Source organism: Haplochromis burtoni, unplaced genomic scaffold, assembly GCF_018398535.1.
Source record: "Haplochromis burtoni strain Fernald_Lab_line unplaced genomic scaffold, NCSU_Asbu1 Contig_46, whole genome shotgun sequence".
NCBI lineage: Eukaryota > Metazoa > Chordata > Actinopteri > Cichliformes > Cichlidae > Haplochromis > Haplochromis burtoni.
In genome coordinates, this window is record NW_024582407.1 from 1,603,778 (window position 1) to 1,619,361 (window position 15,584).

At 40.2% G+C, this 15,584-nt stretch overlaps 2 protein-coding genes and 1 long non-coding RNA gene across 3 annotated transcripts in view; 2 read left to right on the plus strand and 1 right to left on the minus strand.

The window, feature by feature from the left end:
* LOC102304894 lies at positions 1 to 13,054 on the minus strand. The gene is made up of 3 exons (XR_006054347.1): positions 12,932 to 13,054; positions 6,541 to 6,763; positions 1 to 2,192 (listed from the first exon to the last, which is right to left on the minus strand). It is a non-coding gene; the product is annotated as an uncharacterized LOC102304894 (long non-coding RNA).
* znhit2 (zinc finger, HIT-type containing 2) lies at positions 9,242 to 11,385 on the plus strand. Its single transcript, XM_005930560.2, has 2 exons — positions 9,242 to 9,305; positions 9,488 to 11,385. Exon 2 carries the CDS (start codon positions 9,555 to 9,557, stop codon positions 11,271 to 11,273), a length of 1,719 nt encoding a protein of 572 aa, XP_005930622.1. The 5' UTR covers positions 9,242 to 9,305; positions 9,488 to 9,554; the 3' UTR covers positions 11,274 to 11,385.
* Positions 13,055 to 13,081: 27 nt separating the features above from the next.
* The window catches only part of lrpprc (leucine-rich pentatricopeptide repeat containing), a 60,565-nt gene continuing 58,062 nt past the window's right edge, over positions 13,082 to 15,584 (plus strand). Inside the window, exons 1-5 of the mRNA XM_005930561.3 lie at positions 13,082 to 13,300; positions 14,049 to 14,251; positions 14,388 to 14,510; positions 14,641 to 14,762; positions 14,901 to 14,959. Coding sequence (XP_005930623.2) covers positions 13,095 to 13,300; positions 14,049 to 14,251; positions 14,388 to 14,510; positions 14,641 to 14,762; positions 14,901 to 14,959 — 713 coding nt within the window. The 5' untranslated portion in view covers positions 13,082 to 13,094. The remainder of the gene's footprint in view (positions 13,301 to 14,048; positions 14,252 to 14,387; positions 14,511 to 14,640; positions 14,763 to 14,900; positions 14,960 to 15,584) is intronic.

Consider the following 15,584-nt stretch of genomic DNA (forward strand, 5'->3'; position numbering starts at 1 on the left):
GTGCGTGCCCAAAATGCCAAGTGCTCCCCTGTCCCTTCTCAATATTTCATCTGTTGTCTTGCTTTACCTTGCTTTAGGTAATGGCCCAGTCACATAACCCATTTTTCATATGTTTGCCTGTATTTGTGTATTATACCTTTTAGTGATAGAGGATTTTTGTCTGGTCTGTACTTTACTCTTATTTGCTATTCAAAGTGATAGATTTATAACATGAGCATGCAAAAATGTGGCTTTTGCACACGACAGTGTCTCAGTTGAACTCATTCCAGTTTTACATTAATGATAACTTTGTTAGTTACAAAGAACTAGATTTGCCATCAAATGGGGGTTTTAAGTCAATCAAAAGGAGCTCAGTATGTAAGATGTGGCATAAATAGTGGAATATCATTATTATCCATGGTTATAATTTACATTTTGTGTCCAAATCGCCACAATTCTCATTGTCTTTTAGATAAAATGCTAAAAAGGATAAAAATAAAGGTGTAGGAATTTGTCAAAATGATGTGCTGGGTATAAATTCCCATTTGAATTTGAATAAGACATTTTTGTCTTTAGTTGCGTTTTTTTTTTTTTTCTTTCATTATTCAGCAAACTTTATAACCGTGCTTAAATAGCAACTATAAAAGCAGCTTTCCGTGCCGCTTATATATATTCCTTTTATCTCAATACACCAACTTTTCTGGTTATTTCTTGGTCTCAATTAAAGAAATGTATTCAAAAGTCAGAGCTATGCTATATATAAAGTATATGACACAAACATAATATGCCATGTACTACATATTTCCTGAGCATGATCTGTCAAGATAGAACAGGGACACTGTAAATCAGTTACAACACACATGAGACGCTGCACTGAAGGCATGTAGGTGTTGGAGCGTGAAGGGCTTTCCCTGCTAATGCAGATATAATGATGTGACTATGACTATATCAACGTCAGCGTGTGAGAGTCTGTGTATGTTGCCTCTTCTCGGGGACAGTTGTGCTGCTGATCTGCAAGACAATTCTTTGTGACTCACACCTCATGAAAAAGAAAGTTAAAGATAGATAGAGGTAACAAGGGATAGACAGAGGTTGATGAACAAGAGAAGACAACATCTATGTGTTGTTTTGATTGTGATGAGAGGCAAGTGAAGTCGACAGTGAGTTGGCCTACATTCATGTGGCTTAATGTGTGAGGGGAAAACAGAGAGACAGCTCCGTGTCCATCTAATTATTCATCCAAGGAAGGCAGCGAATGTTATGTTGCTAGGTGTGTTTGTGTGTGGGTGCATATGCTGGGGATAGTGAGCATTATGAATAATGTGATTCCCAACCAAACTTAGTAAGATGGGGAGAATATTTATAGATAACCAAAATAAAACATAAACAAAACATAGTAGTGTTTTGTTTATTTGTTTACATTTACATAAAAAAGCATGGACAAATGGTTGTAATGAAAATAAATATCATGGGAATTAAAATGAATAGATGCATGCTTGAAAAATCGAGGCTACTATTTGTGCTTTAAATTATTATTGTTGTTAAATAACAAAAAAAATCAATTAAAATGATCACATTTTCAACATGAGAGTTTCATGGATGGTCAGTGAAGGGGTGCTTCAGTTCACTTTTCAGGCTTTTCAAATACACTAGACACAAAAGGCTGAGAACTGGTGATCTAGACCACTTGTGCAAGTGAGTGTGTGTGTCTATATCAGACAATGTCACACACTTTTTTTTTCCCAAGGTGACATACTAGATAACATTTTCACTTTTGGACTCTAAAAGTAGTATTAATCTCCATCAAACGTCCCAAAAGACATTCACGTGCACAAACACACACAGACACGGCCCATATCACAACGGTTGTCTCTGGCATTTCAGTGATTTAGAGCATCATCCCTGGTTGCCACCAGCGTGAAGCTGTGATCTTCACATATATGACACCTCAGCTCAACAAGGTGCACACACACACACTGAAAGGATGTCTCTGCTCTGTCTCTCCTGCCGTCACATTCTCACTTCCTGATTTAGACAGACAGAGACCAATCCTTTGGGATACAGAAACACTTCTCTTTCGCTCCCTCCCTCCCTCCTTCCACGAATCTTTCCCCTTTTCTTGATCTGCTGCTCCCTCTCGTGGGGATGAGGGAAGGCAGGGCTGGAGGTTAGAGAGATGGATGCGGGTGATACACCGATACACAGTCAGTCTCCTGCGGGAATGGTGTGATAGAGAAGAAGAGAGAGGGACAAGGGCAAGTAGAGGGGAAAAAAAGTAGGAAGCTTATTTCTCATGGCTTAAGAAGACAGAGAGGAAACAGAAACACAGGAAAGTGATATCTTGTTTTAGTTTCATGTGTTATTTGTACTGTGTTCCAGATATATATTAAATATATATACAGATACAGATATACTGCTTAAACTGGATGAGTTATTATGATCTGTACTAACCCATTAAAAGGAAAATATTCCGAGTAATTCAGCCTGACTTTTTTAAATTTCTGGGATCTCCTTTAACATCTGAAATAAAGTTCTGTCCCTGTGCAACTTGAGCTTGTAATGACTAACCACTGCTTGTTAAGGGCTTTGAATGTCCACTTGTTTTTGTCATGTCTATCTCTCCTCTAAAGAGGATAGGCATGTCTCAAGCGCTTTTCCCTAAGGCTTTTTACTTGTTACACAACCTGCTGTTGTGAAAAATCTACAGGCAAGTCTGAAAACCTTCCCAGCACTTCTTCTTTTTTGTGTGCCATATCTATAAAAACATCCCTCAAATTTAACCCAGAGTAAAGTGCAGTGTAGAGATGAGTAAATACAGTATGTTATATTGCATTTTTTCTTTCCTTTTTTATTTACTGTGAGTTTGAAGATAAAAAATGTTTCCTCAGTTCAAGTTTGGAATTTTTTTCATGACATCCCCCACATGCAATACTACCATACGTTATTTAATTATAATAATTATAAGTTTTTCTTTCAGCTTTTGTATCAGATTCTTACCAATAAATCAAATCTGTTATCTTGTTGGTCTGTCAACTAAAAATACAGTGGCTATCCTAATAGCACTCTTTTTAACTAACACACACCGATGTATGCATCAGGAGCAATCTGGGGTTCAATATCTTGCCCAGAGGCACATTGGCAGTGGACTGGAGGGATTGGAGACTGAGACGTAGCCATTCATGATACAATAAACCACAAATAAAGATTTGAGTGTCGGTTTGACTGGGGTGCATTTTGATAAATGTAGCTTTCTGCCTTCACATGGTTTGGGTGTGTTTTGTATACATCTGTTTGTGTGCAAAATAAGGATATGCTTAAAGAAAATAAATAAACATTAAATGTATTTCTCGCATTTCTATTATCTTCTATTTATTTTGTTACCTTAAAAACTTTGAAATGAAATTAATTAAATGCATTTTGATTTTTGCCTTTAAACCTTGTTGTGATGATAAAGGCTTCCAGAAACATCTAGAAATGCATATAAAGGCAAACAGCATAATAATGTGAAGGACAGAGTTTGGATTATTGAAGAGCTTCTAGCTCATCATCCATCCATTCAGCCAGCCCTCAATTTTGTTCTACTTATCCAGTTCAGGATCACACAGGGGGATGGAGCTTATGCCAGCTGACATTGAATGAGAGGGACACCTTGGACCTGTTGTCTTTCCACAGATGGACAGACACCTTTGGCCATTTTAGAATCACCAATTAACCTCATGTGCATATCTTTGTATTGCTGGAGCCACTCAGACAGAGAACCCACAGAGGGGCACAGAAAGGCCACAAACTGGATTCAAAGCCAGAACCTTGCTATGAGGGCTCAATACTAATTGCTACACCAGCATGCTGCCCTGTAGCTTAACAGGACAAACAAAATGAAAACTTTTAAAACTTACAAACATCAATAGTCGGTTGAGGGGGGTTGCTGTTTCTGCAGCAATGAAATGAATTCATAGAAATTTCAGCAATTTCAGATCTATACCTTTTAGACAGTAACAAAAATACATTTTTAAACACACAGAAACAGATCTAGAGTGGAAGATTGTAAAAAAAATGATGCTGAAAAAAGAGAGACAACCAGTGAATGACTGACTGAGTAACCACCAGAAAAAGTATAAACTCTGAAGCCTGCAAAATTACAGTACATAAAATCGCTGGTGTAAACAAAGGGGATAGTACATGAAATTACTGGTGTAGGCTACCGTGATACACTGTACCCTTTATTTCCTGCGTGCTTTGAGAGGTGCAGCGACACATGGAAAGTTGACTTCTAGAGTGGTGTGAGGTTTCTTTTTGCTTCTCCATGCTTGTTTCTGCTGTCACTGCTGTCAGCAGCCGCTTTAGGTCACTGAGAGGCTACCGCCCCATCTACCTGTGTTTTAGCACATCACACGCTGCACTGCACAAACACACACACACACACACACACACACACACACACACACACACACACACACACACACAGACAAGCACATGCTCATAGGTAGAGTCCACTAGCTGAGGCAGACTGAGGAGCTGCCCAGGAAACAGGGATACAGGGATTTGTTTATGTGGATTGAGTGACCTGGCAAAGGAAGGGAGAAAGGGAGAGGAAAGGTGTGTGGGTGAGCATTGATGCCTTTTTGTGATGAAGTAAAAGTGATATGTAAATAATAGATCCCAGAGATGAATTATTGAAGGAGTACATTGATGCTCTCATGGTGTGGAAGCAGGAGCTCATTCATGAAAAAAGGTTTGTGGAGGAAAGATGAAAGGGTGAGGGGGGAAACGGTGTTGCTATGTCAGCTTTCAGTTCCAACACAGCGACATACACTGATGCACACACACACACACACACACACGCACATACACACACACACAGACTTTCAAACCACATTCATACAATCATAGTTGTACAAGTTTCTCAATGACGATGGGAACAACTCAAAAACAGAAGGAATGGTGCCCACTGTTATTACAGTCCAACATACAACTTTAAAAACATGTTAGCACTTCTTAAACGATCCATAAAATGTATATCGGTTTAGCATGTTTTTAATATCTTTGTAACTGGGTATTGACTGATATACTGTTATTGTATCTATGTTGATTCTCTTTATTAATTTTGTTTCATTTGTTTTTCTCCAAAAACTTAATGTGCTGCTGTAATCCCAGTTTAGACACTTCTGCAAAAGATATTTTTTATATTATTTAATGTTTTACAAGGAGTCATTCTCATTCTTCTCTCTTACTATTTAATACCCCCAGTGATATTTTTGCTATTTTATATTAGGTCAAAAATAATTTCATCATGTTCCTGAGAATATTGTTCCACGCATTACACTTAATGGGATTTAAAGAGGAAGTAAAAGTGTGAGAATCTCTGTCAGTCAGAATGAAACACTGGCTTCTGGCTCCTCAAATGGAAGCCGGATATTTAACAGAGGCAGGACCCTCCACCCTTAATACACTCACCATTACACAGCCTTGCTTTTGGGTGTTCTATAACGCCAGATCCTGTTGAGCTGACAGGTGACAGAACAGTCCACATCAACATACGTCTACTCTCGTTTGCTCCAAACACACACACACCACACACACACACACACACACACACACACACACACACACACACACCCTGCTGCGTGTAGCATTACTTACAGCTTCAGGACATTCCAGGCTGGACATGCCAAAGGCCAGAGGCTGCTCCTGTCACCTATCAGCTGGTGCAAATAATCTGTAGTTTGTTTGTTTTTGTTGTTGTTGTTCTGGGTTGTGTGTGTGTGTGTGTGTGTGTGTGTGTGTGTGTGTGTGTGTGTGTGTGTGTGTGTGTATACATCTATCTTTATGAGGACAATTCAGAGTTTCCTGCAGTCTGTAGACCATGGTATAAGAGGATAGATACCACGGACTGTATTTACAGTTGTCTTTGACTCAAGATGACTCTGGCTACCTCATTTCAGCAATAAGTTAACATTATATTGCCCCAATGTCAGGCATGTTGTGGTATTTAGTCCATATTTGACCCACATAATATTAGCTAGTGCCATGGGATGCTGATCTACTTAATTCAAAGTCCTTTCTCCTCTTATAATGCTTCTGTTAAAATATACTTTCTCCTGCGTTCAATTTAAATCGGTATAGAAAATCTTCCACCTTGTTGGCACATAAATGGCACATGTGTAATGAATAATGGGGGTATTTTAGGTAGTATTATTATCATTTGAGAATTATAAGATTGTATCTATGCCAGGAGCCATAAGTCTAGGCAATACACAACATTTCGCTGGGAAGTCCTGTGGTTATGACCCTAACCATAGAACCATCATAAACACTATTTATGTCTTTTCTATATCTGTACTAATAAATGGAAAATAAAGTTGTTGTTTTTTTTAAAGGAGTCTCAGAATGAAAATGGGCCTGGTCTGAAAGCCTCCCTAACATGGATAAGAATCTGCATTACTTCTTGTCATCAGTGTAGTAGTCAGTGAGTAAGTCATGGAGCTTTTGTGTTGGGGTACTACACATGTCACAGGGAATAAGACAGAAGCAAAAGCGAGATAAGAGGAGGCAGCTGCCTACCTAGAACTGCTGGCACGGCAGCCAGGGGCGGGGCCAAGACAGCATGGCACACGTCGTCTCCAGACACCCTTTCTTCTCCCTGCTTCGCCACAGGCTTTGACAGGCGGCACGAGAGCCCCTTGGCCCAGTGAGGGGTGGACAGCCATCTGACAACTCCCCACCTGCATGACCTTTACCATGCTTGACCCCCCTACAGGAGACAATCACCTCATAGCAAACAGCCCTACGGGAGATGTAGACACACAGTGCAGTCAGGAAGACACACACAACAAACTCAGACATGCATGCCACACACACAAAAAGTCAGGTTTAAAAAGGAGACATCCTATTAAAATATTAGGACATTTAATTTCCAATGTTTAAAGGGAGGCAATTATTTACATTTTTAATTCACTTGTCATTTTTAACTGACTCATTCATTAGCTCACATCCGCATCTATGCAAATCAATTTACAAATCAATTAAAATGCAGTGAATGTGAATGTGTGTGTGAATGGGTGGATGACTGGTTGTGTAAAGCGCTTTGGGGTCCTTAGGGACTAGTAAAGCGTTATACAAATACAGGCCATTTAATACAGGCCATTTACAATCATGATTACACAAAAAAAATAGCCTTTTTTGAAATGGGGCTCTGAAAAAGCCACCCAGTGCTTACAAATAGGGCCCCAGACAACCTGTGGACAATTTAGAATCACCAGTTAACCAGCATGTATTGGAAAGATGCCAGAGTACCTGTATGCTTTCCTCTATTTTTTCTATTTTCCATAAATCCATTTTCTACAAGAGTTTTTGGGAAAATGTTCTAATAGCTCAGTAGTCCATATGTACAAGCAGGCTCAGGCTTCAGATATTTTCAACAGTATGTTTTAGTCAGTTTTTACTGACTTGGCTCATTGTGATGTCAGTAAGAGTGGCAAATGATGGTAATCTCAATCGCACATCTCTAGCTTTATGGCTGAAGCTCCGCCCACCCGCTGTTTAAAACTTCTGTTTTGGACAGGCAGCCAGTAAGAACATCTAAACGTCTAAAACAACTTATTTAAGACAGTGGATCAAATGAGGAGCTGATAGAAGGCATAGTTTAAAATAATCCTGCTTTATCTGCTTAATCTGAGATTAAAAATATGAAGATTAACTGAAAATTCATAGTGTAGACCAAAGTAATTATTTACAGCATTAATGTTAAATAAATATTCTCATTATGTTTTCACTATAAACGGCATATTTGCTAAATGATATATGATATTAAAACCTGTTAGTCTACCTTCATTACATAAAAATACATTTTGGTTATAAAAGTATATTGTTTTTACAGAAATCAAATCTTACTTTAATTTTGTCATCACATTTTTAAACCATATAAGTAAACCAAATAAGTAATGTGTTGTTAATAGCAGGAGCAGGAACCATATCCTACTATAATTTGGTCAGATGGGGGTTTCTGTGTGAATGCATCCACAGTCCAAAGACATGCATGTTAGGTTAACTGGTGATTCTGAATTGGCTGTATATGAATGCATGTGGTTCTCTCTGCATTAGCCCTAGATAGACTGGAAACCTGTCCAAGCGAAGCGCTAAAAGAAGGCCCTAGGGTTATGCTGGCGCTCATCAAGCATTTAGTTTATTTGCTGTCTTCTTTTATGGAGGTCTGTGAAAATTGATATCGCTGAACTTACAACCAATTTTCAAGTGCTTTTGCTTGGTTTTTATTTTGGGATAAAATCTTCTGATTCACCTTTAGCCTCTCTGACTGACTGGAAATGCCCCTGAAGCTACCCAGGGTGTCCTGCACCTAATTAGGAAAATTCAGTTAGTTTCAGATATGACATCAGTCTCCTTAAGTCGGTTTAAATTGTAAAGTAAAGACACTATAAGAGTAAAACCCCAACAATCAGACTTGCTGTGAGCCAGCACATGGCAACAGTGGGACGGACAAACATACTTTTAACAAGAAGAAACAGAAGGAAACCTTGCACAGTCCAGGCTCAGGTAGCCATGTGCCAGGAGCGTAGTGGCGTGGTGGAAAGAGAAGATAAAATCTAACGATACATGGTGGTGTATGAACACATGTGGAGCAGGAAGATCAGAGTCGAGAAGAAATTCTCATTGCATCACACAAAGTCCCATTGCAGGAAAACCTATTCCAGCATAAGTAAGAGATGGTTCAGGATCACCTGACCGAGCCCTAACTATAAGCATTTTCAAAAAGTAAAGTGTTAAGCCTAATCTTATAAGCAGAGTGGGTGTCTGTCACCAGAATCCAAAATCAGAGCTGGTTCCATGGGAAAATAAGACTCTGCCTCCCATTCTGCGTTCAGAAGCTCTAGGAACCAGAAGCCATCAGCCCCAGAGCGAAATGTTGTAGTAGGATTATATGATACTATGATGTCTTTAAAGTATGATGAATACTGTTTTTTCAAGATGTTGAATGATAAGAATTTTTGAATTAATTTGCATCACTACATCTTTTGTTTCAGTAAATGTGAACATTTTTGCTTTTTAAAAAATTTCTTAATGCAAACTACTTTAATACATGATTTTCTTCTAAAACTGGATTGATTACCCAGTTTTTCCTCCCTGTAATCCTATTAATGTAGATTTACTGATAAAAACAATCCAGTAATTATGCAAATTATTATTATGCAATATCACAAAAACTGCAGTCTTAAGTCAGCGCAGCGCTGAACACTGCGTAGCTCTACGTCATCAAAAGGCGTCGTGGCAGCGTGAGAGGGAAAACAAATGCCAGTGCGAATTGCTGTGAAGTAAGTAGAGCATTTATCATTAAAAAAGAAACGGCTATAAGGTTATGAAAGCATTCTGGCGATGCTTAAAGTATTTTTAAAGCTGATAAATGATGGACGCTGCGCAAAATATGCATTTTCCGTTCGTAGCACTTTAACAAGTGTCGTTAATCGAAACTAACCTGCCTTTTCCATATCTGTAGGTTACTGCTCCTGCACCATAACGCTCTCTCCTGATTTCTTCCAAAACCGCGTGTCGGTTCAGTTCTAATGAATCCAGTAATTAGACGGGGACTGCCTCCGTCCGTGAGGAGTCTTCTCACAGACATCGGTCCAAAGGAGGAGTGGACGGATGAGGAGTCCGAAACAGTGACCAGAGATGGCATTCTGCTTCCGCACAGAGGAGCTACGTCTGGAAATGAGCTTCTCACACCTGCCAGGAGCCATGATAATGCTCCAGAGGATGGTGGTGTCTCTGGAAGAAGTGGACTTTGCATGTTGTGTAAAAGTAAACCTCCTTGCTACACCTGTCCCAGGTGTAACCTGCAGTATTGTGGCCTGGAGTGCTACAAGAGCCCTGATCACTCTGCATGCTCTGAAGAGTTTTACAAGGAGTCTGTTCTACAGGAGCTGAAGGAAATGGGGACAACTGAGACTGAAGGGAGAAAGAAAATGCAGGAGATTCTTGTGGGACTCAAACAAAAGGCAGAAATGACACAAGGGGGGATGGAGAGTTTGTTAAAAGAGGCGGGTGTTGTGTCAGATGACACAGATGATAGGGAAGGAGAGGCAGCTGAGAAAGTGCAGGCTGTGGAGCTCCTGGCCAGGTTAGCAGAGCTTCAGCAGTCTGGAGAAGAGAATGCAACAGAGATTGAGGATATTTTGGGAAAACTTGAAGAGATTGGAGGAGGTGCGCTGATTCCTGGAGACACTGATGAGGATGCTGAAAGTGCACAAGGAGAGCTGGACTTGGCTGATCGGCTCTCAGGGCTGGAGATTGACAAACTTTCAGAAGAGGAGCTGTGGGAACTTCTCAACAACAAAGAGAAAGAGAGTTTTGTGAGTCTCATGAAGGATGGAGCTCTTGGTGGCCTGGTTCCCCTTTGGAAGCCATGGTGGGAGGAACATGAGGAGGGAGGCAGAGCACTGGTGGAAGTGCTTGAGGAAGAAGTAAGCAGACAGGAAAGAGAAACTGTGACAACTATGGAAAAGCAGGACATTGATAATGGAGTGAAAACCTCACAAGGTGTTCAGAAACGAATCAAATCAAAGCCAAAAAGCTTGAAAGGAGGAACCGGGAAGGAAACGAGCAAAGGCAAAGGAAGTTCAGCAGTACCCCTAATTTCTTCAAAAATTCCAAAGCTGAGTTCCTTATGTCCAAATCCTTCTCCTCTGGTTTGCTATGGTTTAGTGAATGCACTTTTTGGATATGCTTTTACCCTGTGCCTGTTTAACGGTGACACCGATTCACTGATGTTTGAGTTCTGTGACATGATTCTTGCTCTGTCTGAGGCACTGAACTCAAGCAAGGTGTTCACCTCTCTCCAAGAGGCCTTAGGCTGTGGAGAAGCTCTCATTTTAGATGGAGGTTACCTTGACAAGGAGGACCTTCTTGCCCCTGCCAGGGCCATGGAGGCCGTGGCTCACATCATGACTGGCAGAGACAGAAAGGATGCTGCTGGATACTCCCTGGCAGCCTTGAGTCAACTTCGTTCTGTGCTCTCCCGGGCCAAAATGGCCCTGTCTAAAGATGGAGAGGAAGTGGAAAAGAGACGGAAGTACTTCCTGGCAAGCAAGAAGTGTGAATTCTTTCAAGCCTGGGTGCTGGACAATGTACATCAGATTCATAGACTGGCAGTTGAGCTGTGGAGCGAACACAGAAAAAGAGAGATTGCAAGGAACAGCATGCAGAAAGCCAAGACTGAAGTTGAGAATTTACAGAAAGGGAAGAGAAAAGATAGCGATAAGCTGATTGAAGAACTAAGTTAAAGAAGATTTGGTTTAACGTGTTGATGCAAAAGTTCATGTTGTAATAAAATGCATCATATTCTCTCATATAGTCAAATTCCTACTGGCAATAAAAGCTGATATTTTCCACTAATTTCTTTGGTTATCTTTCTTGTATTAATTTATTTTAATGAGGAGAAAAATAATTTAAAATCTGTTTAAATTTCCTGTATAAGCCATAAGAATTTTATATTAGTCAAACTGGAAATAGAAGAGTTTTCAATACATACGTAGATGGATACTTTATTCATCTCCAGGGGCAAAGTCAGAAATTCCAGCAGTAACACATTAAGTGTTACTATTTTGTAACAGTTATTAGGTGATATACAAATAAGATATAATTTGATATGTAACAAAAGGATCAAGTTTCCACCTTAAATTTGAAACTACAATTTCTGAAACTTATGAATTACTTTAAAAGGACCTTTGGAGACAGAGGTCATTTAATACATTTAGAATGATTTATCCGTAACTGACAAAATATCCGATTTTTGTATGTATAATCCTCTGTCTTAATAGTAATTTAGATTTCAGAGCAGTAAAACTATCCTCATCTGGACATTTTTTGTCAGTTAATTGTAGCTCATACCTCTCGCCCTATGGCAGCTGGGATACACTTTTAGAAGCGAAAGAGAATAGATGGATAGAATTACAGACAATTTCATACTAGCTTTGGGAGAACTGTTATAGTACTTGAAAACCTTACTATTGAATTAATAAGTGATGAGGTGAAACTGTACATGTGTGTATTTGTTTTTCCAAAGGACAGTGGTGATAGAGTTCAAAAGAACTGACATAAGACTGCAAGGGAGCTTGAGCTGTTATGCAGTGAGTGTGGGAAACACATCCAAATCCCACACATGCAAGTTTTCTTAGTATTGTTCTGAATGCACAGATTAGTTCGCAATACGTTTTGTTATCTAAGTGTTAATTTATTATTTAGGTTTTCATGGTTATAAATGAATCCAAACAGTTCTAGAGTTTTCGTTATGGCTGTTATGTTTTCATATCTTACGTCAAATAGGAAATTATATAGTGCAGGAGTCTCAAACATAAGGCCAGGGGGGCAGAATTGGCCGGGCTAAGACTCCAATCCGGCCCAAAAGAGCTTTGGAAAATGTTAGAGGGCATAAATTTTCGACATCTTTCTTTTATCAGCTTTTTATACTGATAGAGCTCTCCGCCAGGGCCGTTCATACTATAACAAAGTAATTAAGTAATAGTTAAATGACAGAGAACTTCCTGTTATTTTAGTTTTATAAAGTGCATCCAAAGTGAAGAAAAATCGGAAACTTTCTTCAAACTAACAGAAATTTTCTGTTGTATAATTACAGGATAGTCAGGGCAAGGACCAACCAGACATTTTTCTCTTAATTTAATTTCGTAAAGCTTAAGCCCTTTAATCTACAACAGCTGCATTTTCTTAATCACACTTAATGTCTGAGACATACATTTTAATTTTTTTTAATATTAAGAAAGCTCAGGTATTAAATGTGTAGTTAAACTTTACAGCGACATTACGAGAAATTTCACCCACTTAAGATGTAGTTTGTAGAGTTTGACATCCCTCGTACAGTGCGAAAGTAGATTTTTTTCCTCCCTAAACGAGTATGATAAAAACCATAAAATAAAACACTGACCTGAACCATACTGTCAAGGCAAAGAATATAAACAATATGTAAAGGTTAGAGATGCTATTATACATGTATTTTCCAGCCTTTAGCCATGTCCCAAAGAACGTTTCTTTTCACCGTACGCCTAGCGCCGCTCTCGCGAGGACTTTTGGCAAGTCACGTGGTGCGGATGTTCTTCCACGCTGCGACAGAAAACATGGCTGCGCTCTTGAGATCATCCCGGTTACTCAAGTTTTCGCCTTCGGGTGTGCTTCAGATCACATGCACCAAAAGAAACGGACCGACGCTTGGTCGGCTGTACAGCGGGGCTCTCTGCGGCAGAAGGACCGGAGTTTGTGCCCGACAGATCGGACCTGTTACTGAAAACGCGTCCAGGTACCAGGCATCTGTGATTCACGCGTGAGCATGCAGCAGCAGAGATGTCATTGAGGCTCAATGACACCCAAAGGCACACGCAAGTGTTGACAGATATGACCTGCTGCATTGAATGTGGTTTGTTATCATGTTAGGATACGTTATAGATCACGTAGGTAACAGCTCAGTTCTCGTTGGTTAAACATGGCTACCAGGTTATGCAAGGTGATGATGAGTTGTTGTGTAACCAGGGTAAACTCACTGTCTGTTTAATCTGTAATCAAGCCGGTTACTATAATCTAGTTCGTAATGAAGCTGTAACTGTTAGCAACCAGTTCCTGCCATCAATTTGCTCCCAGCTGTACACACGCTGACTTTTGGGCCTATCACTGGAGACCAGTGTGCACTGTTACACAGCAGCCACGATGATGCGGGTAAATTGCAGCCTAAATGAACATTTATAGTATTATTAATGAGCACGAAAGAAAAACTGGCCCCAGCTGATATAGAAGTGATGGCTACTAGCAGCCGTGGAGCTATTTGGAGGGACTTTTTCTTCACTTCAAGGTCACAGGTCTGGCTTTCACTGTGTACAGCTGTGTAACTGTCTTTGACAACATGCCTGTTGTTGTGCAGTAAACACATACTGTGATGGTGGGGCAGACTTTCTGAAATTAAATATTTCTTTTCTCTGATATGCATCCACAGCAGAACTGAGTTAGTTATTTTTCTGCTGTTGCATTTATACCTGTGGCCTGTATCTTCACAGTCGCGTGTGGTCATATGCAGCGGGGTGTGTGCGTAGTTTTTCTGTGGCCACCGAGCTAAAGGATGAAGCCAGCATTGCAGTGCGCTCCAAGCAAGCGCAGCAGTTTGACTGGGCCCTGACCAGGCTGGACAGTTCTGTGAGGAGGACCGGTCGTATTACCAAGACCCTGCTTCTGCGCATCTTCCATGATATCTGCAGGGCAGGTAGGCAAGAGGATGAGCAACCACAGAGGGACCTTTAATAACGGATGCCTGCTAACGGACATTTGAACTCTTTGAGAGACAGTAATGAAATGTTTTGCTTTCTCTCTCCTTCCTCATCTACCTCTGCAATCTGCAGGCTATCCCAGTGGTAACCAGGCCCTGTTGCTGCTCCGTAGCTGTGGGTCCCTGCTGCCTGAGGTGCCTCGGGAAGAACGCACTGACCTGGCACACCGTGTGTGGGAGAAACTGAAGGAGTTGGGTAAGGGGCTGCGCTAAGTAGAGTGTTTGTTTATCTTGCACACACAAGAGATGTGCACTACAAAATCCTAGTTGTGTAGTGAGTGTTTTGTATATGTTTAATTACCCTGGCTGCACATTGTCTTCGCTAGGTGCACAGTATGATGTGAGCCACTACAATGCTTTGCTGAAGGTTTACCTGCAGAATGAGTTCAAATTCTCCCCCACTGACTTCCTGGCCAAGATGGAAGCGGCTAATATCCAGCCCAACAGAGTAAGTAGTGCAGTGCAGAGTGCTGTAATGTCAAGAAATGCATAGTTAGATTTGTGTTCTTGGTCCCATCAGCTACATGAAGAGAGTATTTCATTTTGTTAATTCTAGCTGTTTTAATTTGTTTTATTTTATGCATAGGTTACCTACCAGAGGCTCATCGCAGCCTACTGCCAAAATGGAGATATTGAAGGAGCCAGGTGGGTAAACGTTCTTTTCTTAATAGTAACCTGTCCACTGCGGGTACTTTTGCTGAACTAACAGTTTCACAATTCAGATGAATGGAGTAGGTGTCTTTAAAGAAACTATTTTGGTTACTCCTAAAAGTCCACATCCATATAACACCATGTGAAATGTTTTCATTGAACCCAGTACTACTGATGAGATTGTCTCTATTTCTACTGACTGCAGTGTGACTTGTGAGCACTGATCTTGCCAGGCGAACTCTCCTCCTCACAAATTTCAGTGTATTTCCTGAGTGAATGACCCATTCACTATTGTTTTTTTTTTTTTAAAGGAACAGTGCATATTAATTAGCATGAGCATTTATATTCATCATGTAAATATGACTTTAGTCATTTGCAGTGTTGGGTAAGTTACTTTAAAATAGTAACTTAGTTACATTACTAGTTACTTCTCTCAAAAAGTAACTCAGTTACTTCAAGTTACTCGTTACTTTCAGAGTAACTAGTTACTAGGGAAAGTAACTTTGGTTTTACTCAGAATTCTCTTGTTAATGTGTTGCTTCCGTAACTGGATACCCAGCCAGACTGCCAGTCTTCTAGCTTGCTTACTTGCCACAGTGCACTGTGCCACCTACCAATT

Coding starts and splice junctions, on each gene's coding strand:
- znhit2 (XM_005930560.2), top strand. CDS start 9,555: ATGAATCCAGTAATTAGACGGGGACTGCCTCCGTCCGTGAGGAGTCTT.